General features: G+C 44.4%; 1 protein-coding gene across 1 annotated transcript in view; it reads left to right on the forward strand.

The window, feature by feature from the left end:
- The window catches only part of ELF9 (RNA binding (RRM/RBD/RNP motifs) family protein), a 40,447-nt gene extending 16,033 nt beyond the window's left edge, over window positions 1–24,414 (forward strand). Inside the window, exons 5-13 of the mRNA XM_086498045.1 lie at window positions 22,036–22,074; window positions 22,192–22,281; window positions 22,704–22,806; window positions 22,956–23,036; window positions 23,124–23,200; window positions 23,434–23,514; window positions 23,590–23,681; window positions 23,760–23,927; window positions 24,007–24,414. Of these exons, the coding sequence (XP_086354171.1) occupies window positions 22,036–22,074; window positions 22,192–22,281; window positions 22,704–22,806; window positions 22,956–23,036; window positions 23,124–23,200; window positions 23,434–23,514; window positions 23,590–23,681; window positions 23,760–23,880 (684 nt within the window). The 3' untranslated portion in view covers window positions 23,881–23,927; window positions 24,007–24,414. The remainder of the gene's footprint in view (window positions 1–22,035; window positions 22,075–22,191; window positions 22,282–22,703; window positions 22,807–22,955; window positions 23,037–23,123; window positions 23,201–23,433; window positions 23,515–23,589; window positions 23,682–23,759; window positions 23,928–24,006) is intronic.
- Window positions 24,415–24,962: the final 548 nt, after the last annotated feature.

Below are 24,962 nucleotides of genomic sequence, written 5' to 3' on the forward strand. Positions count from 1 at the left end.
AAATAAATCCAATCCCCTTCCTTGATAGAAACATCCTGACGAAGCTTGTTAGCTTGTCGTGAGTAAGACTCCTGAGCCTTGCTTAGCCGAAGCTTCACTCTCTCAGAAATCTCATCCAATGACTGACTTTCAACATTGGCATCAGTTATTTGACTGACCGAGCGAGTGAAAATTGACTGGAACAGACGGCCAAAAGCTGCCTCATACGGAGTTTGACCAATGGCAGAGGAATAAGAGCCATTGAAAATTGCTTGGACCAATGGCAGACAGAGCTCCCAATGAGACTGTTGATCATGCACATATGACTTAAAAACATCAAAAGCCAACTGATTGTAAATTTCTGTTTGACCATCTGAGTGTGGATGAAAAGCCGATGAAAAATTCAACTTAGTGCCAAAATTTCCAAAGAGAGCGCGCCAGAAATTGGACGTGAACTTAACATCCCTATTTAAAACAATTGACTTTGGCAAATCACAGAGGGGGTACCAATGCTTAATGAACCATCGTGCTACATCTTGTGCTGTGACTGTGGCCTTACAAGGAATCAACATGCAAAATTTGTTGAAACGGTCGACAATTGTCAAACATTGAGTGTTCCTTGAATGCAAACTTGGTGGAAGGTTAGTCATGAAATCCATAGAAATGTCCTGAAAAGGCCCTTTTGGAATAGGCAGCGGTAGCAAGAGGCCTTGTTGCTTACCCCGAGGAGCTTTTACCTTTTGGCAAATGGTGCACTGTGTAACATAATGAAACACATTTTTTCGCATTTAGGCTAATAAAAGAATCTTTCTATTTTTTTCAAAGTGGTGTTCATTCCCGTGTACCCACCCGTGAGAGAGTCATGAGCATCGTGCAATATGGCTCTCATGAGAGAGGGCAACACACACAGACGGTGACGAAAATACAACAAACCTTCACGAATGAGATAGTTGTTGGGCCCTTGGAAAGCAAGAGCCCGTAACTATTGCTTACCAAACTCGGAATTTGCATAATGGTTCTTCATGCTGTCGAGAGATACACCCTGAATAGAAACTGTGGATCTCGACTCAAGAGCCAGGATCTGTCCTTTGCGACTTAACGCATCTGCAACAGGGTTAGCTTTACCAGGCACATATTCAATCAAATCACCAAATTGATCAAAAAATTGTGATCTCCATGCTTGGCGATCACTCCAATGTGCACTAGGCATAGAGTGGAGCCACTTGAGGGCTTGATGATCTGTGCGAACTGTGAACTCTCTACCATACAGAAAATGCTTCCAATGCTTGAGAGACTAAATAACAGACAGAAGTTCTTTGTCATAAACGGAATATTCACTATTTAACTTCCGACTGAGAAATGCAACTTGACAGCCATGCTGCTGAAGCACAACACCTATGGCGGCATTGCTCGCATCCGTCCATACCTCAAAGGGGTCGTCCCAAGAGGCAAGGATGAGACACGGCGCTTCTGTTACCGCAACCTTGAGAGCTGCGAAAGCCTCAACGATTGCCTCTGTAAAGTGCAGCGGAAGTGAATGTTGAACTTTGCTCAAGATGAGGGCTCCGAATTGTGCTCAAGGTTCCTTTTACTTACGGAAGGGAGAGCGTTCCGTTCCTTTAGTGAGAGAGTGCAATGGACACAAACAAAGTGGATAAACACTGTGAATGAAGGTGCATGAGACTGAGAGATAGAGAGAGAAGAATACGACACTAGAATGTTGTCAAACCCTCCTCCAAGGGCCCCACTCTCGATGGCGAGAGTGGTCTACTATTGATTGCACAATCTGGTACAATATGCTGATGCAAATCTAAATGGGGCTATGTCGAGGCCGATGGTGGTGCGCCGATGACGAGACTATGGCTGAAAACTGAATGCTTGGCGAATCTGCAAGGGTCGAAGTTGACGGGGCTGATCTGCTATTGCAAAAACGCTAAAATGCTGTCCCTAAAAACGCTGATCTGCAGTGCTGAAAACGCTGGTATGCTGGCTGCGATACTGCTGAAAAACGCTGATATGTAGTGCTACCAAACGCTGGTATGCTGGTCCAGAAAACACCGCTCTGATGGCTGAAATCGCTGGTCTTAGGGCTGAAAAACGCTGAGTGCAGACTCTTGGAAAATGCAAGCCTGCTTTGTAAAAAACGCTAGGCTGATGGGGTCCTTGTCTTGCTTGAGAATCGGTTTGTTGAGCAATGCTCCTGTTGCCTCCTCTCCCAGAAAGTGCTAACTCTGGTTTGCTTTTATATTATCTTAGCAAAATTGCCCTACCTAGTTCCCAACAAAAGTCACTTAATAAATAAGTGAAAAATGTCAAGAATAGGGAAAATAGGTTTAATGCACTGGAAAATTCTCCTGATGGATTCTGACGTATTCTGATGAGAATGTTGGTGATCATGCTGTGTGCAACCGAAGGATATACATCTAATCTAAGTGTCTGGACATGCACGGTTGGCGAATAGACTCACAAAAGTGCCAGATCACTTCCTATCCTAGACTGACTTGCTTGAACTGAACCCTGGTCATGCTGTAGCTTGTCCACGGACACATAGGGTTGGATATGTCACGTGACATCCCCTCCTTTTCAAAATGAGGTACTGGTACCGAACTGTATGGCGTTGAGGGAGATCGCCAACAACATCCGGAATCGTGGAGAGGACTCTTCGCTGGCCCACTCTGATGCGTGGGTCGTGCGATACTTGAACTTCATAAAGGTCTGCAACGCTTGCTTCTCTGGGCCGCGCTGAAAGCGACACAAAGTCATTTGTGGCTCCTTCAATGCTTCAACTTCGTCTAGAGTCATGCTTCTTCCTTCAAGAATCTCTGAGGCTGAAAATTCCTGAAACCACTTCCAACACAAAAACATGAACATACCCATTCCATGTAATGTGACTAGAAAACTTCTAGTCTCCTCTAAAGACTGTGCATGCAATGTAGATGAACAAATAGATGGAGTGCCAAACCGTTCATCACACACACACACAAACAATGAGATCGAATCTTGTCTTTCTGATCGAAATCAATCAACAGTGGCAAATCACAATGGACATGCCCCTGCTTGATGCTCAATCTTTCTTGTGCTCTTTCTGATATTGTGTCATGCCAAGGAAGAAACATGGGATGTGAATTCCTTGGGTGCAAACATTTCATCTTTTCATGAATCATCCGCATACATCCGTGCTCATGCATGAGTGAATCGTGCTCAACATACAATATGTCATGCCTAGGAAAAGGGATCACATAGAGACGCTGACAAAATACAGGAAACGATCACGAATGAAACACTCGTACAATGCGTGCTGACTAATCATTTGAACACATAATACTTTTTGTGGGGGTTCTTTGGACCTAGGCTCAAGATCGGTTTTTCGTGATTGATCAAATTTGCAATGAGGTTTGCTTCACTAGGAAAAGTATCAACTAAACCATCATCCTTGTGAACAATCACATAATTATCCTGCAAATCATCATGCTTGTGAGTAATCACATCTTGATCATGCAAATCAAGATGCAAATCCTGTTTGTCATGCTTTGGAGAAGAAGAGATTGAGAGAGTCTCCTTTTCCCGAATCTCTTGCATTTGTGCCTGCACTTGAGAAAAGAGTCGCAACATCTCTTTCATGTGTTGGTCGTTCATTGCTTGACTGGCTTTGTTCTCGCTATCAAATGCTGCTTGTCTTTCTTTGTTCTCGCGATCAAACTCTGCTTCTCTTTCTTTGTTCTCGCGCTCGTGCTCACGCTCTATGGTTGCCATTCGTTCTTCGTATTCACAATCTATGGCTGCCCTCCTTTCTTCATAGGCCTTTCTTTCTGCTTCTCTTTCTGCTTTTCTTTCTTCGCGTCCTAACTTTCTTGCCATAAACAACTGCTTCAACTCCTCCATAGGAGTTAGTGCAATCCTTGGCGTAGATGGGGAAGGGGGAGGTCCGGAAAAACCTCATGGTGGGGAAAATTCTTCTTCGCCAACTTGATGCTCATCACCTCCATGCGAAGTGTCCATTCCGCTTCGAGTGATGACCATCCACTGTGATCTTGGTTCTTAAGTTCTCGAGGAACTTGGGTTCTTGTGGGTCTTGGGTTCTTGGGGTCTTGGGGGTCTTGAGTTCTTGAGGTTCTTGAGGGTCTTGAGGTTCTTTTTTTGCTTGCAATCTTTGTTAGAGAAGGATCTTCTCTTCACCCGAGTTTTGCTCTTTTCCGCGGGCGCACCCCTTGGCAGCCTTGCTCTCACACCAAGGTTGCTTTTTCCCACCTCACGTCGATTGGCCGGCCGCTAAGTGCACGGTCCGCTCTCAATGAGCAAAAAGAGGCACAAGGGGAGGCTGGACAAGCCCTTCTTTCTTGGGTTTCCTGTCACTCTTCAAAAACACGATTAGGAATCGACACGTCCAAGAAGGACTTGGGTTACGCGCGACCTCAATGAGCAAAAAAATTCTGTGGTTCTCACCTTGAGTGATACAGAACACTGCCAAAGCTCTGATACCAATGTAGGTTGCAGCGGAAGTGAATGTTGAACTTTGCTCAAGATTAGTGCTTCGAACTGTGCTCAAGGTTCCTTTTACTTACAGAAGGGAGAGCGTTCCGTTCCTTTAGTGAGAGAGTGCAATGGACACAAACAAAGTGGATAAACATTGTGAATGAAGGTGCATGAGATTGAGAGATAGAGAGAGAAGAATACGACACCAGAATGTTGTCAAACCCTCCTCCAAGGGCCCCACTCTCGATGGTGAGAGTGGTCCACTATTGATTGCACAATCTGGTACAATATGCTGATGTAAAATTAAATGGGGCTATGTCGAGGCCGACGGTGGTGCCGACGATGACGAAACTATGGCTGAAAACTGAATGCTTGGCGAATCTGCAAGGGTCGAAGTTGACGGGGCTGATCTGCTATTGCAAAAACGCTGGTTCATGCTGCGACAAAACGCTGAAATGCTGTCCCTAAAAACGCTGATCTGTAGTGCTAAAAACGCTGGTATGCTTGCTGCGATACTCCTGAAAAATGCTGATCTGTAGTGCTACCAAAACGCTGGTATGCTGGTTCAGAAAGCGCTGCTCTGATGGCTGAAATCGCCGAAGTCTTAGGGCTGAAAAACGCTGAGTGCAGGTCTTGGAAAACGCCAGGCTGCTTTGTGAAAAACGCCAGGTTGATGGGATCCTTGTCTTGCTTGAGAATCGGCTTGTTGAGCAATGCTCCTGTTGCCTCCTCTGCCAGAAAGTGCTAACTCTGGTTTGCTTTTATATTATCTTAGCAAAATTGCCCTACCTAGTTCCCAACAAAAGTCACTTAATAAATAAGTGAAAAATGTCAAAAATAGGGAAAATAGGTTTAATGCACTGGAAAATTCCCCTGATGGATTCTGATGGAATGCTGATGATCATGCTGTGTGCAACCGGAGGATATGCATCTAATCTAAGTGTCTGGACATGCACGGTCTGCGAACAGACTCACAAAAGTGCCAGATCAATGCAAAACCACACACTGTCAGCGAGTTTTTACCCCTTTCAAAACATTTGTCATGGGTGTGACAATGCGTGTAAAATTCTTTATATGCGAACTATATGCTTGACATAAACCAAGAAAAGAATGCACACACGCCAATCATATCACCAAAACGGCCTACCATGAGACGATTAAATGTACCCACGGCACTTATCAATCCAAAAGGCATAACCACATACTCCGATTGCCCTCGCTCTGTGCGAAAGGCGGTCTTGTAGATATCGCCTTTGAATACCCTTACCTGATGGTATCCACTTTTGAGATCGACCTTGCTAAAAACCTATGCCCCATTGAGCCTATCAAGGATATACTCAATGCAAGGCATCGGAAACTTGTTCTTGACGGTCATCTTGTTCAAAGCCCTGTAATCAACACACAAACGAGACCACAAACGAGACCAACCATCCTTCTTGCGGACAAATAAGATAGGAGCAGCAAAAGGACTTACACTAGGGCGTATGAATCCTCTGGCCACCAGCTCCGTGAGTTGCCGCTCTAACTCTTCTTCTCGAGTCTTGTTCAAATGGTAGGGAGCCTTACTGACTGGCTGTGCCCCGTCCGTGAGTTTGATGCGATGGTCCTCCGGCCGCTCGGGAGGGAGACGGGGTGGAAGATCATCTTGCAAAAAGAGGTGCTCATACTTGGTAACAGTGTGACATGAAACGTTTCGGGGTTTCGTGCGTTTCGGGGTTTCGAGGTTTCTGAAACGTTTCGTTTCGGAGCTCAGAGAAAGCGAAACACAGGTTTCGTTTTCCATGTATGTACTTATAATTATACATTGAATATACATACAAATTCACCTGTCAAGACATGTGAAATACCAAAATCTAGATGTGAGACTTGAGTCACGAGTGAACAAGGTAAGAGCTGAAATTGAAATACCTAGCCAAGCCAAAACCATGATAAATTACAATGGCAAAACAAATAACAATGTCTGAACTCATGTTCTCATAACAAGAATCATGACTCAAATCACACTAGCAGTTCCTAATACATGATCTGAATCTTGAGTCCTGCCCAAAAGACCAATAATACATGAGTTAAGTTTTGGCCATACTACATTAAGTTTTGGCCATACTACATAAAATGCCCAAATATCAATAAGAAACTAGTTAGAGTCCTCCTCATAAGGCTTTGTAATGGGTTTAAAAATCCTAAAACACCCGTTCTGGGTGAGCAGGTCAAAAGGGGAGAAAAAAAAAACATCGTCTCGTTTCGCCTGTTTCGTCGAAACGTTTCGGCTATTTCGCCGTTTCGGAGTTTCGGAGGGCCGAAACGCGTTTTTATGTCAGAGTGCTTGGTAAACAAAGTTGAATACCTGTCTCGAGCCTTAATGCTATGGGTAACTGGAGAGGCATAGATGAATGCCACTTGTGCTCCTCATCGTAATTCACGCTTCGCCTGCACATGAGAAATGAGAGGTAAAGAATGAAGACCTTCCTCACCACAAATGATCATGGGAGAGCCACTTTTGGCATTTAGAGTGAGCGTATTGTTTGCCCAATCAATAAGAGGGTTATGCTCACGAAACCATCTAATGCCCAAAATCATATCACATCCTGAGAGGAGACACGACAAATTTTCTACGGAAGGAAGCTTGCTAAACTGTGAATAACACATCAAAGCACTCTTGCGTAATGAGAGAGTCCATATCGGGAGCGAAGCCCGACACCTTGAGAGGAGTTGTCTGGCTAACCTCCAGGCGGGCTCTCTCTACAAGAGAGTCATCACATCATGCATACTGCCTGAATCAAACATTATGACAAAACGCTGACCCTTGACATGATCATAACATTTAAAGAGAGACTCATCAATGTGTGTCAGAAACATGTGGAGAATTAGATTGGTTCACTAAAGTGCTTGTGGTAGCTATCGGTGCTTTGGGTTCTCTAGGTGGTGCTATCTTAGGACAAGCCTTCTTTATATGACCCTTGACGTGACATTGATAACATCGACCTTCCGTAGCATAAATGACTGGCGTTATGTATCCTCCTATAATTCCTTGTGCGGCTTTTTCATATGGGGTTAGCTTAGGTTTAGGAGGTATTTTAGCTTTACCCTTAGATTCATTTTGAGAGTTCTTTTCCAAAGGATTAAAGGAAGATGGGTCTAGAAGAATTACCATTCTTACTGTTCTTACCGTTCTGTGGGTTCTGAGGAGTCTGAGAGGTATTGTGAGAAGACTTGTTCTCCTTGGGCTTTCCTTTGTTGTGCTTCATCTCCTGTGCGAGAGCAATCGCTACCGCCTTGTTGAGATCCACAGGGTCGAGTACTTCAACATCAAACTTGATATACTCGTCCAACCCGAAAACAAATGCCTCATTGCGCTCATCATCCGATTTGCATAATTGGGTGCCGAGCTGCAAAACACGGTTAGAGAAAAACATAACTGGCATACCATTTTGCTTGAGATTACGCCAATCGTCTTTCAAACGCGCTAGGTACTGAGGTGGCATAAACCGCGCCTTTAGCTTTTCTTGGAAGTCGGCCCAATTGAAAGAAAGGGGCACGCCTTCTCCGGATTCCTTTAGGTGCGCAACCAACTATGCCTCTTGCCACGCTTGATACCAATTAATGGCATCACCGGCAAGATACATGGTTGCCGTCAAAACCTTGCTATTCCCTGTCTTCTTCATTGTCGTATGATATCGCGTATGATGTCTTCCCAGCTACATGTAGGATGCCTGACCTAAGAGAGAGAGAGAGAGAGAGAGAGAGAGAGAGAGAGAGAGAGAGAATTCAATTTGTGAAGCTCCTCTTCACCGTCGTGAAGCTCCTCTTCACAATTCTTTGCTTTGTATGCTCGAAGAAACCGTTGATGAAGGTTTTCTTCCTTTCTCCTGAATGCTTGAAGTCGCCTTTGAATGTCAATGAGAATGGTTGCCGTTGTGAAGCTTTGAATGGCTTGCTCACGGGAATTAGCTCCTAACAGGGCTTGCAGCCGAACAATAAATTTACCACTCGAGTGCACACTTCTTATGAATGCCCTCTATCAAGGAGCCAAGTTGTGGGTTGAGTGTGTGAACGGCCTCTTCACATAGTTTTAAATTTAAAGCAAATCTTTTTATTGAGGTCAATCTACAGACCTTCGTAGATAGGGCTGACTTGGGTTCGAACGCAGATCTGCAAATGATGATGAGGCAGCCTCCGGTAGGAGAGGGCTGAGCTGTGGTGTTGTCAAGGCTGCGTGGCAGGTGGGGGCCATGAGTAGGTGGGCTGAATCTGGCTGCGCTAGTGAGAGACGGGGGCTGAAGCTGGCTGTGCAGGCGAGAGCAAGGAGTACCAATGGCGAGCGAGAGAGAGAGAGAGAGAGAGAGAGAGAGAGAGAGAGAGAGAGAGAGAGAGACGAACCTGGTGTGTGTGCCTTCTGTTGACTGCACGCTCTCTGCACCCTGTGCGCTCTGTTATTGTTGCGTGTGCTGCACAGGCTGATGTTCACAATCTCTCTCTTAGGGCACGTACAAAGAAGATTCTGGTCGACACCATATCTCCAAGCCTGTAGAGAGAGAGAGAGAGAGAGAGAGAGAGAGAGAGAGAGAGAGAGAAGAGAGATGACACTAGATGGGGTCCCAAACCTCCCTCCAAGGACCCCCCTCTCTATTGCTAGAGAGGTATTTGCTTTAGATTGAACAAAGTCTAGTACAATGGTTCTAGATGCTGTGATATTTGACGATGACTATATCCGATGACGGCGACGACGAGGTCGAGGCCAAGGGCTGAACTGCTGAAATCTGAAAATGCTAGGGATGCTGACGAGGTTGGAGTCGTGCGGCGAAGCTACTGGGCTGATTTGTTGCCGAGGGTGGCTGCAAACGGAAAAACGCTGGCTGATCTATGGGCTGAAAACTGAAAATGCTGATCTTGTTTGAAATCCGCCGTGACGGGGTGACTGCGGTGAGGATCTCCTGCAGGGATCGGGTGCGGGACTTGCGAGGCTAACACTGATAACTGAAAATGCTGATGGCTGGGTTCTAAAAGCGCTGGTTCATGCTGAGAAAAACGCCAAAGGGCTACTGGTCATGCAAGCACTGTGGGCGCTACTGGGTTCTGCTGCTGCGCTTGGGTCTGCTGTCTAGTGGCACCCAAGGTTCACTTATATAGGTGCGAGAAGGCTGGGTCGAGCAGTCCTTGCAAAATCCCACGATCCCCTTAATTGCTAAGGTCACTTATTAATAAGTTGCCCTATAAGAGGTGGTTTATATGCAATTTGCAAAAATCAAATCACATCCTTTGAGAGGAGAAACCACATACTTACGACGAAAACCGACATTTTGAATCAACACTGTCACATTAGTACATTCATGCGTGAAAGAAGAGTGCATGCGAGGAGCAAAACCAGAGATTACAATGGGATCTATTGAAAGAGCTAAACTTGCTCTCTTCACGAGAGAGTCACTAATCACATCATGCATACTACCCGAATCCAATAAGATTACAATGCGTTGACTATTCACATGACCATAACACTACATGAGAGACTCATCTATATGATCATCCTTCTTTTGCATATACGGCTCGTTCTTCAAGAGTTAACCTACCTTCTAAGATTTCTTGAGCAGATTTTTCATCAGGCGTCAACTTAGGGGTGTCTTGAGTTTTAGCCTTTTCTTTATCATCATTGTGAGAGTTCTGTGCTCTAGGTGTAGAAGAAGATTGAGGAGAAGAATTACTTACCATCGGTCTTACCGTTCTCCTTCGGCTTACCTTTGTTGTGCTTCATATCTTGTGTTAGAGCGATTCGAACGGCGTCATTGTAGTCGGTAGGGTTGAAAACTTGCACATCAAACTTGATGTAGTCGTCTAACCCAAAATGGAAAGCCTCTTTTCGTTCGGCATCCGATTTGCACAATTGGACGCCAATCTGCAAAATACGGTTAGAAAAAGACATAACAGGAGTGCCATTTTGCTTAAGACCATGTCAATCTTCTGTTTTAACTGATCAAGGTACCGTGGCGGCATGAAGTGCGCCTTGAGCTTGTCTTGGAAGTCGGCCCAACTAAGAGAGAGGGGTACGCCATCCAAGGCATGCTCAAGATGCTCAACCAACTGTGACTCCTGCCAAGCTTGGTACCAATTAATGACGTCACCCGTTAGATACATGGCGGTAGACAAAACTTCATTGTTGCTTGTTTTCTTGTTAGTCACAAAGTAGGCATTAAATTGATGCAACCAAGAATGAATCACAGTGGATTGTTGGAGTCGTCGCCTCTACCTGTGCGACGAGATGACTCACCAGCCTCCTTGAGTGGCTTGGTCTTCGGGGTAAGTACTTGTAGGATCAACTCCTGTTGGTGTTTGTCCCGCTTTTCTTCGGCCGCTATAGCCTCGCGTGATTGCTCACGCTCGAGCTCCATAGCTACCCTTTTTTCTTAGGCCGCTATGCGTGCCTGCTCATGCCCAAGCTCCATAGCTGCCCTTCTTTTTTCCATGGTGGCGCGTTGCGTCTCTTGTTGTAGCATCATCTCCATCATCGACTTGACCAAGGCCTCCATAGGGTTTGGTGCAATCCGTGGAGTAGATGGGGATGGGGGAGGATCGGGGAACAATCCTCCTGGTGTAGAAACTTCGTCTTCTCCAACTCCATTCTCATCACCTTCACGCAAAGTATCCATTCCGCTTTGGGTGATGACCATGTACTGAGTTCTTGTGTACTTGGGGGTTCTTGAGGTTCTTGAGTACTTGGGTTCTTGAGGGTCTTGAGTACTCGGGGTTCTTGGTTTGCAATCTGCGTTTAAGAAGGCCTTTCTCTTACCCAAGGTCTACTCCTTGTGGGTGCACCCCTTGGTGGCCTTGCGCTCACACCAAGGTTTCTTTTTCCCACCTCATGTCGATTGGCCTGCCGCTAAGTGCAAGGTTCGGTCTCAATGAGTGGAAAAGAGGAATGAGGGGAGGTTGGACAAGCCCTTCTTTTTTGGGGTACTTGCCACTCTTCAAAAACACAGATTAGGGATCGAAGTGCGATCACAACAAGCAAAAAAAGTTCCTGTTGTTCTTCGTGATTCTTTCCTTGAGTGATGATATCGAACAGTGCCAAAGAGCTTTGATACCAATGTAATGTGCAGCGGAAGTGAATGGTTGTGTATGGCTCAGGATGAGTGATCAGTAAGTGCTCAAGGTTCTTTTACTTAGAGGAAAGGAGAGCCTTCCTTACTTAGAGAGAGAATGTGCAATGACCAAAACAAAGAGTGGAAACTGTGAATGAATAGTGGTGAGAGTGCTAGAGAGAGAGAGAGAGAGAGAGAGAGAGAGAGAGAGAGAGAGAGAGAGAGAGAGAGAGAGAGAGAGAAGAGACGACACCATATGGGGTCCAAACCCCCCTCCCTATTGCTAGAGAGGTATTTGCTTTAGATTGCACAAAATCTGGTACAATGGTTCTAGATGCTGTGGTACTTGACACGATGTCGACGATGATGTCGACGACGACGAGGTCGAGGCTAAGGGCTGAACTGCTGAAATCTGAAAACGCTAGGGATGCTGATGAGGTCAGAGTCGTGCAACGAAGCTATTGATGAAGTCAAGGGTGGCTGAAAACTGAAAAACGCTGGCTGATCTAAGGGCTGAAAGCTGAAAACGCTGGTCTTGTCTGAAATCTGCCGCGAAGGGGTGACTGCGGCGAGGATCTGCTATAGGGATCGGATGCAGGACCTGCGAGGCTAACACCGATAACTGAAAACGCTGATGGCTGGGATTTGAAAGCGTTGGTTCATGCTGAGAAAAACACCAAGGGGCTGCTGGTCATGCTAGCACTGCGGGTGCTACTAGGTAACCTGCCGCTGGGTCATCTACTGTCTATTGGCACCCAAGGTTCACTTATATAGGTGCCAAAAGGCTGGGTCGAGTTGTCCTTGCAAAATCCTACAATCCCCTTAATTGCTAGAGTCACTTATTGATAAGTTGCCCCATAAGAGGTGGTTCATATGCAATTTGCTAAATGGGTTCATGCAGTGAAAAATTCTCATGCTGGGTACTGGGTAATGATGCTAGTCATTATGGGTTTTGCAATCAGAGGGTATGCAACTACTCTAAGTGCCTGGACATGCACGTCCTATGTACAAGCTCACAAAGGTGCCAGAACACTTCCTAGGCTTCCCAAATTCTTGAAGTAGGTACTACTTGTCCACATGCACATAGGGGTTGGATGTGCACGTGACATCTGTAGGAGCTTATTGGCAATAGTGCGGCCCAAAATTGTCTATTGTACTCTTCAAGGTTTGCCCTAATGGCCGCATTTAATTGATGCCATGCTGTCATCACATCCAAGTCAAAAGTGTTTGCTAGACACTGAAGCAAATTTCCTTTCAAGAAAGTGGAAGCCTCGTGTATCTTCGAAGATTCTGTGAAGTTTCCTCCAACATAAGCCGCATCAAACTACTGTATGAAGGTAATGTTTCCTTTCAAGAAAGTGGAAGCCTCATGTATCTTCGAAGATTCTGTGAAGTTTCCTCCAACATAAGCCGCATCAAACTACTGTATGAAGGTCAATGCCTTGAAAGTGGAAGCTTGCAATTAGTCCTCTGTTCCCTTGAAAGTTTCGAACTTCACTGCCTATCCACCTTCCTTGTAATCCTTAGGTTGACTCAAAGGAGTCAAATTGTCATAAACAGGTGTCTATAAAAGTGATGCTCTAGAATTGACCATTCTAGCACTCGCATCACGTGTTTCATGTGTCGTATTTCTTTTTTGGGCATATGGCTGTGAAAAATCAGCCATACCAAAGTGTGTTATAGGCATTTGAACATGGCCATAGGCACCTTGAAAACCTGGTTGGACACCTATGCTCCCATACATAGGGTTAACTATGGTCCAACCGTAGCTTGAAACATTGAACCACCTCCAAAATAACGAGCATATGAAGTAGGCAATGGAAGGGTGTGATGCATTGCTTGCTCATTACTCCCTTGACCATTCACAAATAGTTTTTATCCAAATAAAGTGAGTTGCTTTGGATCAATGGGCACTGTTGGTTGCTCAATCACATGGGCTTTCCCTCAAGCATCAAGAGACCCCTATGCATGAGACATCTCGTTTTCCTGCAACAGCTTAGACATGCCCCGTGTCAGAGCGTGTAAACCCTGTGTAGGAGTCTGTAAAACCTATGTAGAAGCTTGTTAGAACTCCTACATCCTTGGGTTCTTGAACCTTGTGTAGGAGCCTGTTAGAACTCGTGCATCCTTGGGTTCTTAACGAACCGCTGAAAAATTTCCATGCAGCTAGGTTGTTGAGCTTTAAACAGCATGTCCTCTTCTTGAAGAGTTGTAGGAACTTTCTTTGTGCCATGTGAGGAAGATCTCTCTTCAATTATCTCGTCTCTCTTCTCAGTTATAATGATATGCTCTATGTTGCTTTCACCCACAACAATCCATGCTGCACTCTTTGAAGAAAGTTGAAACAATGCTTATCCTGTTGATGGAACCATATAACCGGCCAATACACATTAGAGGTCGGTACTAATTCATTAGAAGAAACAATGCTTATCCTGTTGATGGAACCATTTAACCGGCCGGTACACAGTAGAGGTCGGTACTAATTCAATAGAAGAAACAATGCTTATCCTGTTGATGGAACCATATAACCGGCCGGTACACAATAGAGGTCGGTACTAATTCAATTACCTGTTAATTTCACATAGAGGATTGAGAAGAAGAAAGAAAATGCGTCCAACAATTAGAATGTCACTGCACACAAAGACAGACACTTGTAGGCCCCAAAGGGTGGCATCCCTTTTGGTTTTCCTTTATTCAATTGAAAACAAATGATTCGAACACTTAGACCAAACACCCACCAGGCTGTCGAAACTTGTCAAGGGAAGAAATTGCAGGTTTTTGACCCAATTTCGGTAGCCTAACGGCTTCAAAATCTTTGTAGGTCAAAAATACAAGTCTAGGACGGATTTCGGACAGTCTTTGAGAGGTTTTGGATCGTTTTAAACGGAGCAAACCTGTTAGACTCGTACTTTTCGCTAGATTCCCAATTTGAGAAACCTGTTTGGCTGTAGCCATTTCACACTAGCCATGCAATGTCCACTCGCAGCTTTTCAAGGGTTATGGGGAAAACAAGCAAAAATAAAATAAATAAAAATATGTAATACATATTTAGAGAAGGCAACAAGAAAAATAAACCTCTTGGTGACTGTTCATCTATCATTGATACTGTCGGTCACACACACACACACACACACACACACACACTCGAGAATGAAACATGAAACAGAAAAGGGGAACCAAAAACACACACACACACACACACACACACTCGGGAGCAAGTTTGGATGCGTGCATAAGTACCAATCTTCCTATGAAGGTTACTGAAAAAATTGTTTTTAGAGATGTTTGCAAGCTGGCAAGGGGTAACCCAAAGTTCTTTTCACTTTGCGAGTGAACTCTAAATGTGATGCATTGCTGCCTGAGCAGCAGAACATCTTACTCTCTGAGCATGAGCAAAACTGTTAATAAGTAGATTCCATGCGATTTCAAACGCATTTGGTCACATCTTTCCACCAGCCCTGCATGGGCTTCTATGGTAAAGACAATTTTTGTGATATGGATCATAGGCTGTTTTTTACTTCGTTAGCGTAGTGGGCAAAATCTCAAATATGGAAGCACGTTCATCCACGTGGCTGATTCCCAAGCTTTCTTAAAGGGAAAATTACCAAAATACCCCTCTAACTTGTCGAAATTCCCAAAATACCCCTCAAATTTCAAAACTTCCCAAAACAAATTCCCAAAATGCCCTTCAATTTTTCCAAAATTCCCAAAGTATCCCCGGTCATGAGATTAAATTTCTTGAAAGACGAAATTTTTTGTATCTTTTCATAAGAAGACCGATTGTCTATCAATACAAGATGCTGAAACTAGAATTTGGGTATGTTACGTAGGCTTTGGAGATAAATTTCTTCATTATTTTTAGACATAATTGCCCTTTTTCCGAGGTAATTTGTGACAAATTACATGCCAAGCACTCAAAAACGGATCTTAATTGTAAAAAAGGAATAAAGATTAGAAAATCTTGAATAGTCCAACCAAAAGAGATGCAAGGGTACTTTGGTAATTTTTGAAATTTGAAGGGTATTTTGGGAATTTCCACAAGTTAGAGGGGTTTTTTGGTAATTTTTCCTTTTTTTAACGCAGGAAAAAAAAAGCTCTCCCAGAATAACGTTGCCCTCGTGGAGCCTCCGATCAACCTCCTGTCCCCGCTCCTGCACACCTCAATCCTCCACCTTTTTTGCACGCAGTGTGCCCCGGGGGCTGACCGACACCAAGCACGCTGGGCACAAAAAAGCCATGCGCGCATTTGTTTTGTCTGCCCATCTGGTTGGTTCTCATGCCCTTTGCTGGTGCAGATTGGAGCCCTGCTGCAGAGTGCCACGCTTCCCGTCCAAGATGTCATCTCTCTCTCTCTCTCTCTCTCTCTCTCTCTCTCTCTCTCTCTCTCTCTCTCTCTCCAGACAAAGGCAATTTCACGAGATAGCCCAGGACAATTTGGAAAAAGACTTTGTGCTTTGAACTGCTTTAGTCGACATGCCTGTCGCATTTGGTGCAGTCGCGAAAGCACGACACATTCTTGGCGAGCTTCCTCCAGGATTGGGATGGGATACGGTCTCTTGGTATGCACTTATTGTTGCAGGACATGTGCCAAATGGGGTGTATATTCATGGGAGAGCCTATGAAATCACCTATGCATGCATCTTGAAGGCATGTGGCAAAAAATGCTGATATGGACACAAAAAGATGTTATGGTGATATGGACACAAAATCAATTATGTTGTTTGTCAGAGTCTATTGGAAAAAGTTGTCATGCTTGGCACTATCTTGGTTGATATGTATGTCAAATTTTGTGCGCTTGAGAAAGATGTCGTGCTTGGCATTGTCTTGGTCGATATGTATGCCAAATGTGGTGCACTTCAAAAAGCACAAAAAGTGCTTGAGGAGCTTCTTGTCTGGAATGTCGCCTCTCGGACTGCACTGATTGGAGATGTGCACAACAATAGTAGTGCCAGAGTCCGGAGTGTGGACTCTTGGAATGTAGTGATTTTAGAATGCTCTAGATTTTTCTCAGCAGATGCAATCACCTGCGCATGCATCTTGAAGGCATGTGGCTCTATGCACAACAAGAGCATGGCTAGAAAGATTTCGTGCTTGGCACTACCTTGGTCAATATGTATGCCCAATGTGGTGCGCTTGAGAAAGCACCAAAAACTGCTTCAGGAGCTTCCTGTCTGAAATGTCGCCTCTTGGAATGCATTGAATGTGGGATGTGCATAACAAGAGAAGAGCCATAAAGCTCTAGGTTGTTTTCGGCGGATGCAAATGCTTGGAATGCATTGGTCGTGGGATAAGCACTACAGAAGCAGGGCGAGAAAGCTCGCTGTTGAGAGTGTGGACTCTTGGAATGCATTGATCGCAAGATTTTCCCAATAGGGACAATGGCAAAAGGCTCTAGTCTGTTTTCAGCAGATGCGAAGCGAGGGCCTCTCTTCAGATGCAATCACCTATGTAGGCATCTTGAAGGCATGCGGCTCTGTCGCGCTTTATTAATTGTCGCAGGCAGAATCCATATGGGAAGTGAAGGCCTCTCTCTAGATGCAGTCACCTATGCAGGCATAGATGCAATCACCTATCCAAGCATCACATGTCACAAGCTTTTTTAATTGCACGTCGATCGCAAGCGTTGACGAATTTCAAAACTATCATGCTCCCTGTTAGGTGTTATGTTCGGAATGTCATGGTCGATAGTATGCTAATTGTGGTGCGGATGAGAAAGCACAAAAAGTGCTTGAGGAGCTTCTTGTCTCGAATGTCTCCTCTTAGAATCGTCTTGGAATGTCCCTCTCAGTTGCAATTGTCCAGTGTTCTATTCAGAATGTCAGTAGATGTGAAGCGAGGGCCTCTCTCCGGACACGCACAGGGAGCAAGGCCGGAGTGTGGACCAGGCCTAATTTTTGAAGGCTTCGACGCCCTTCGGAGGCACTTTTACCCTTCAGTGAAAGGCAAAAATATATTTACCCTTCGAAAGAAGGATAGAATATTGAAAAATCTTTGAGTAGCCCTTCTAAATTTTGCCTAAATATAGCTTAACGAAGGATAAGTAAAAATTTACCCTTCAAATGAATGATAAGGGCCACCCTTCAAAAATGAGCCTTGGTGTGGACTCTTGGAATGCACTGATTGCAGCAGGGCAGAAAGCATGCTGTTGAGAGTGTGGACTCTTGGACTGCACTGATCACAAGATTTTCCCAATAGGGACAAGGGCAAAAAGCTGTAGTCTGTTTTCAGCAGATGCGAAGCGAGGGCCTCTCTCCAGATGCAATCACCTACGTAGGCATCTTGAAGGCATGCGGATCTGTCGCGCTTTTTTAATTGTCGCAGGTAGAATCCAGATGGGAAGTGAAGGCCTCTCTCTAGATGCAATCACCTATTTAAGCATCACATGTCACAAGCTTTTTTAATTGCACGTCGATCACAAGCATTGACGAATTCCAAAACTATCATGCTCCATGTTAGGTGTTATGTTCGGAATGTCATGGTCGATATGTATGCTAACTGTGGTGCGCATGAGAAAGCACAGAAAGTGCTTGAGGAGCTTCGTGTCTCGAATGTCTCGTCTTGGAATCGTCTCGGAATGTTCCTCTCAGTTGCAATTGTCCGGTTCGGAATGTCAGTAGATGTGAAGCGAGGGCCTCTCTCCGGATGCAATCACCTACGCATGCATCTTGAAGGCGTGTGGCTCTACGCAAGAAAAGTGCTTGGCACTGTCTTGGTTGCCTCTAGGCAAGATGTTGATATAGGCACAAAAACTCAGAAGTATATTAAGAGTCAGATGCTCTTGAAGAAAGTTGTTGTGCTTGGCAGCATTGTCTTGTTCGATATGTATGTCAAATGTGGTACGCTTGAGAAAGCACAAAAAGTGCTTGAGGAGCTTCAGTCCAGAATGTCGCCTCTTGGAATGCACCGATTGCGGGATACGCACTGATGTCCGGAGCAGGGCTAGAAAGCCCTAGGCATGCAAAGCCAGCTCTCCCTATATCCTCATGCAAAGATCACTTGGAACGGCGTCTCTTGGAATGCACTGGCCATGGGATATGTACAACAGGAGCAAGGCCAAAAAGCTCTAGGATGTTTTCAGCTGATGCAAGGCAATTGTATTTCTCCAAATTCAGTCACCTATACTTTCGTCTTGAAGGCATGTGGCTCTACGCAAGTGCTTGAGGAGCGTCTTGTCTGGAGTGTGGACTCTTGGAATGCACTGATTGCAAGATTTGTCCCACGGGGGTAGGGCCAGAAAGCTCTAGTTTGTTTTCAGCAGATGCGAAGCGAGGGCCTCTCTCCAGATGCAATCACCTACGCATGCATCCTGAAGGCATGTGGCTCTGCACAAGATGCTGATATGGGCACAAAAATTCACAGTTGTGTTGTTAGTGAGAGGCTGTTGAAAAAAGATGTCGTGCTTCGCAATTCTTGTATGCCAAATGTGGTGCACTTGAGAAAGCACAAAAAGTGCTTGAGGAGCTTCCTGTCCAGAATGTCGTCTCTTGGAATACTGATTGTAGGATGTGAGCAAGAAGAGTAGCGCCAAAAAGCTCTAGGTTGTTTTCAGCGGATGCAAAGCATTAGAATGCATTGGTTGCGGGATACGCACAATAGGAGCAGGGCTAGAAAGCTCTACGCTGTTTTCAGCTTCCTATTAGGAGTGTGGACTCTTGGAATGCATTGATTGCAGGATTCGCGACAGGAGAAAGCTCTAGCCTGTTTCAAGTGGATGCAAAGCATTGGATTGCATTGACTGCAAGATTTGCCCCACAAGAGAAGGCTCTAGTCTGTTTTCAGCAGATGCAATCACCTATACATGCATCTTGAAGGCATGTGGCTCTATGCGAGATATTGGTATGGGCACAAAAAATCACAATTATATTGTTAGTCAGAGGCAGCTGAAAAGAAAAAATATGCCGTACTTGGCAGTGCCGTGTTCGATATATATGCCAAATGTGATGCGCTTGAGAAAGCACAAAAAGCGCTTGAGGAGCTTTTCGTCCGGAAACTCACCTCTTGGAATGCATTGATTGCGCGATGTGCCAAACATCAGAGGAACAAGCAAGCTCTAGAAAATTTTGAGGTGATGCAAAGCGAGCGCAACTCTCTACAAGAAACGAGCACATCTCTCTAGATGCAATCACCTAGGCTTGCATCTTGAAGGCGTGCCGCAATTTGGAAGATGCAAAGATGGACAAAAGTCATGGGCTGTTTTGAACAGATGCAAAGCGAGGCCACCTCTCCACTCAATGAGCACTGCCTCGGTCAATATATATGCCAGATGCAGTACGCTTGAGAAAGCACAAGAAGTGCTTATGGATCTTCCTATCCGGAATGTTGTCCCTTGGAATGCACCAAAACTTGGGATGTGCGCAATAAGAGTAGGGCCACAAAGATGTAGGCTATTTTTAGCAAATGCAAAGCAATCTCTCTCTATACCCTCGTGTAAGGATCACTTGAAACGGCGTCTCTTGGAATGCACTGCTCGCAGGAGGATGCGCACAACAAGAGCAGGGCCAGAAAGCTCTAGTGTCATGCCAAGGGTAGGACCAGGCACGGCCAAGGGCTAGGACGGACATGTAGTCAAGGGGGTCCCTATATTTAGAAGGCCAAGGGTCTATATAGGGCATGGCTGGGTGATGATGAGCATGTTCCAGTTCCCTTGTCCTTTCACTGGTATCAGAGCTCAAGGGGGAGGAAGGAGAAGAAGGGTGGAGGGCATGGAAGCAAGGTCCCTCTCATGCATGGCATTGTAGGGTCTCACATGTCTCTCTCTCTCTCTCTCTCTCTCTCTCTCTCTCTCTCTCTCTCTCTCTCTCTCTCTTAGCGGTCTTGGAGCTCGTGGAGGCTCGGATGGAAAAGGATGTGGGCATAGCCCCTTGAAGACAACGACAGCAGGGACGAAGTCCAAGCCGGTAAGAAGAAGATCCGTGGGAGTAGCTGCTTGCAAGGAGTGGGAGCCTCGACAGGAGAAGCAACGAGGGCACAGGCCCTTACACACACAAGCGGCCGAAGCCGAGGCCGAAGTCGACCTGCATGAAATTGGGCCGTGTTGGTCTTGCTGGGTTCGCCCTGTGCCAAGGATGACAACTCGTCTCATGGCCATGGCGTGAGAAGCCCTATGGCGCCCATCATCTCCGCGGGACTCTCTGTGCAGTCGGCCCGCCATGGTTGCATGAGGGGTTTTCACATTATTTTTGTATTTTTGAGTTGGGCACCCTATTTTGGGCCCCCCTACTCTATTTTAAGCCCTTTTTCCCGCAGTGGCGGCAATCGCAATAGTCGGAGCTGCATACAAGGCCTCTGCAAGGCACGCTAGCGGCGTTATGATCACAGCCATAGTGCCGTTTGTAAAGCCTGCAAAAAATTGCTCCATGATTATTTATGATAGCCATGCATGGCATTGGTTTGTTTGGCAATATTGACAAGTACAAGGCCAATATCAACAAAGCAACGATGAAGCTCGATCCAAAATCTAGTTCTACCGCATTGGGCAGGCAATTGTTGTTGGAGTTTGGAATATCGATCGGGTCGAGGATCAAGGGATATGCATATTGCCATGAATGTTGCCGCCCACGACTAGGGTCCGTCAAGCGGCATGCAAGGCTACCAAAAAACTCAAGGTAATAGGATTTGTGGAAAACAAAGCACAAGCTCTCTCTCTCTCTCTCTCTCTCTCTCTCTCTCTCTCTCTAATTTTCTCTTCTAGGTTCTTGTTTTCTCTTACCCTCGGACTCACTTCAATTCAATACAAATCCAGCTAACGAAGCACTCTAGTTTTTTTTTTTGTGTGGTAGATTGCTTGTTTAACATTTACATCATACTTCTTTTGCCAGGAAACCTTTGATACTTAATGCTCAAAGTAATTTACATTACACTGCCAGCTAAGATCGTTTTGAATAGCAACTGTCGAACAAACAATGGAATAGGAAGACAGCATGGCACATGACCATAGTAGCCGCGAAGTTGAATGAAATGAGTTTCAAAAGTTTTGAAACGGTTTCACGAGTTTATGAAACACCACAAAAGAGGTTTCATCAAAACCTCTGAGTATCAAGCCATAAATATGTAGCTTAGAGCTTACACTCATAGCACATGTACACACAAATCAATATTAATAGACTAGGAGATTCAAAAATTCACTTTGAAGTTGAAAACTTTTGTCAAAGGAATGTTATTGATAAGATCATGGGACTTACACACTAGTTGAAAGCAGTTGCCTTGAAACGTTAAACATTTCATAAGTTCGTTGATTTGGTAAAACGAGTTTCTTGGCAACTATGCACATGATGTATGCAGCCAATAAGGGAAATCTCTGTAGCCCTTCGATGATCTAATCAGTTAAAATGCATCATTGGTTTGTGATACATCATATTGTAGGTTTGTAAGGTACTAGACCTGTTTGTCTTTGTGCTGGGATGTAATGTTTTGCACATTATACTGTGAGGCCTATATAGTATAAATGAAACTTATAATTTTAGGTTGCAATTTGTGTTACTGGGCTGACATTTCTGAGACTGAACGGAAACAGGTTGGGGAGGTTTTTTCCAAGTGTGGCATTATCAAGGAGGTGAGTGCTTTTCTGTTGTGCTTGAGAGGTGCGAGTTTATTCATTTTCCGGAAACTTATTAGTTAAGTCATGGTCTTATTTTACAGCTTGTGCTTGCTTAACCTTCTATTCTTGCAGGATCCAGATACCCAAAAGCTCAGAATAAAGCTCTACACTGACAAAAGGACCGGCTTGCTGAAAGGCGATGCACTAGTTACCTATCTAAAGGTTAGTTTAATGTCTTTATTGTTTTGAATTTGATACAGAGATATGCTAATTAACATGGTCAAGTAGGGGTGTAGCACAAGATTCTTGATTGCAAATAATACCAACACTTTTGCATCGATTGTTACTACAAATAGTAGCAGACCTTGTGTCCAGCAACCTGCAATACATATTTGCACAATGGATCCAGAAGTATAAAGAAGATTAATTTAATTCTTTTTGGTATGGTTGGGAAGTTTAGCATATAAGATTTAGTTACAGGAGCTCCTGCCAAGTGTTGGTTAGGTGGTGAGAGCTCCCATATTCTTGGCTTTAAAGGATGTATTCGCAAGCAAAATGCCCTTTTTTGGTCCATTGACATTCCGAAGGTTGTGATCGCTGCCAAAGGTTCCTGAAGTGCTGGACTTGTTTATTGATGAATACAGGAGCCTTCTGTGGACCTTGCAATTAAGCTTTTGGATGGTGCACCATTCCGACCTGGTGGTACAGAGTTGATGACTGTCAATCGAGCGAAGTTTGAGCAAAAGGGTGATGCTTTCTTTCTTTTTGTTGTTTTTTGTTGATTTTATTAAAAAAAATTCAGAGTATGTGCACGAATATCCATGAATTGTAGTTATATTTTCACTTTATGCCACCTTTTAACAGAAACATCAGAGAAATTCTTGAGCCTTTTGCAGGTGATGTTTTTGTCAAAAAGGAGCAAAACAAGCAGAAGAAGAAGAAGATTAAGCATGCAGAGCAGAAGGCCCTTGGTTGGGGTATGGATGGATTGTCGGTATTTTGATCCGATTGTGTACTTACTACTGGAGCTAACGCTTGGCTTTCATGCACATTGTTAATAACAGGTGGTTTTGATGATGCAAAAAAAAAGCAGTCGATGGGGGTGGTGTTGAAGAACATGTTCACACAGGAGGAGATTTTGGTAAGAAAATATCTTGGTTAGAGTCATAGAGTGAGGTGTTTACTTGTTTTCTCCCCTCCACTCATAGCATGAACTGAAGAATTAGTTTATAACACTAACATGTAGTTTGGAAGAGCAAGAAGAACGTATTTTCGTGAGAGTTTCTGACAACAGGTGAACCGTAAGAGTGTTCAGTAGCTGAATTTGGATTTGGGTTAATGCTTTGCTTTTTTTTTTTGGGCCGCTTTGGACAGCTGGAGCCTACACTGCTTGCTGAATTAGAGGCTGACATCATTGAGGAGTGCAGCAAAATCGGGCCCGTTGAGAGACTTAGGGTAATTTTGAATTTCCTGCAAACCTGAATTTCAGGTGCAATACAACTTACGTTTGTCAATGTTTTCCTTGTTTAGGTATATAAAAACAGCTCACAGGGTGCTGTCTTGGTCAAATTTAAGGATAGAGAGAGTGGGATGAAATGTATATCAATCATGAATGGCAGATGGTAAATGCTCTGCTCAAATTCTCACAATCCTTGTGGTTGTAGACAGAAACGACAATCCGTGTTTGGTGCTTGTTGCAGGTTTGGAGGCAAGAAAGTGGAAGCCTTGGAAGATAATGGGAGTGTCAATTATGCTCAGATAGATGCTGCAGAGGAGGCAGCTAGGCTTGAGAAATTTGGGGCAGAGCTTGAAGCTGATTAAAGGATATAAGGATGCACTCGATATCATTTTGCTACCAAGGAACCTTGGTGAGTATTGGGTTTCGACGAGCTGTGTAAAGAATCAATTTACATTCGCATTTCATGTGCAAAACCACTTTTGATACAGGTTGAAGCACACAGGCAGAATACGTCATCAACGTTCGGTGGAAGCCATGGAGGTTCTGATGCACTATTGAAAGACACACAAAAGAAATATGATCAACAGACCAGAGAAAGGGAGTCTAAATTTTGTTGCCCATGCATGTATTCAGAGCATGGGTCTGAGGTTGTATGCGAGAGTCGGAACAGTAATTGTAGGGGGAGCTTCAACCCAAGCTGTTGTAGTGCATGCGACTATTTCAGGCACAAATATAGGTCCTCAGCTAGCAATCAATGATGGTTATTAGTGTAGAAAGCGGGTCAATTTAGTGCTGCAAGAAGCTGTTGAAGTGTTGAACCTGAGGACCTTCGATGCAGTTATGTTAGTATGAGATCAATGTCTGCTTGGTCCATCACAATGGTATAATTATGTGTTTGTCTTGTGTCAAATCTGTGTTGATCTTTTGTGTCCGTCACTGTTCTACATTGGAAGTAGTGAACTCCATATAAGGTGACCTGCTGTTCAAATAACCAATATCTTGTTGCCAATCCAATAATTTGAAGGAAACTCGCCTTGCTATCCTAGCCAATGTTGGTACTATTTGGGGCCCTACAATTAAGTGTCGCTTTCAAATATCTTGGGAATGTGTTCCTTTCCAAAGCATCAATTTTCCGTTTTAGCCCAAATAATCAGATGGTGTTTGTTTATGCTTACGATTTTGTATGAAATATGACATTGGAATCTCTTTACTTGTGAAGAGCCAGTGCAGTATAGATGTTATAAATGGACAACGGTGATGCTTTTAAGGGTGAAATGTGAAGACAATTCATACACAAATATGGAATGGTTTGGAATTTGCCAATCATTCATCAACGATTAGCATTCTTTGCTTAATATACTTGATGCCATAAATATATTGCGGTAATAACCTTTGCTTGCCTTTCTCAATGTTGTATGCACAATCAAACATGACTCTTATCAAA

This window comes from Adiantum capillus-veneris, chromosome 24, assembly GCF_014529385.1.
Source record: "Adiantum capillus-veneris isolate H3 chromosome 24, ASM1452938v2, whole genome shotgun sequence".
Classification (NCBI taxonomy): Eukaryota; Viridiplantae; Streptophyta; class Polypodiopsida; order Polypodiales; family Pteridaceae; genus Adiantum; species Adiantum capillus-veneris.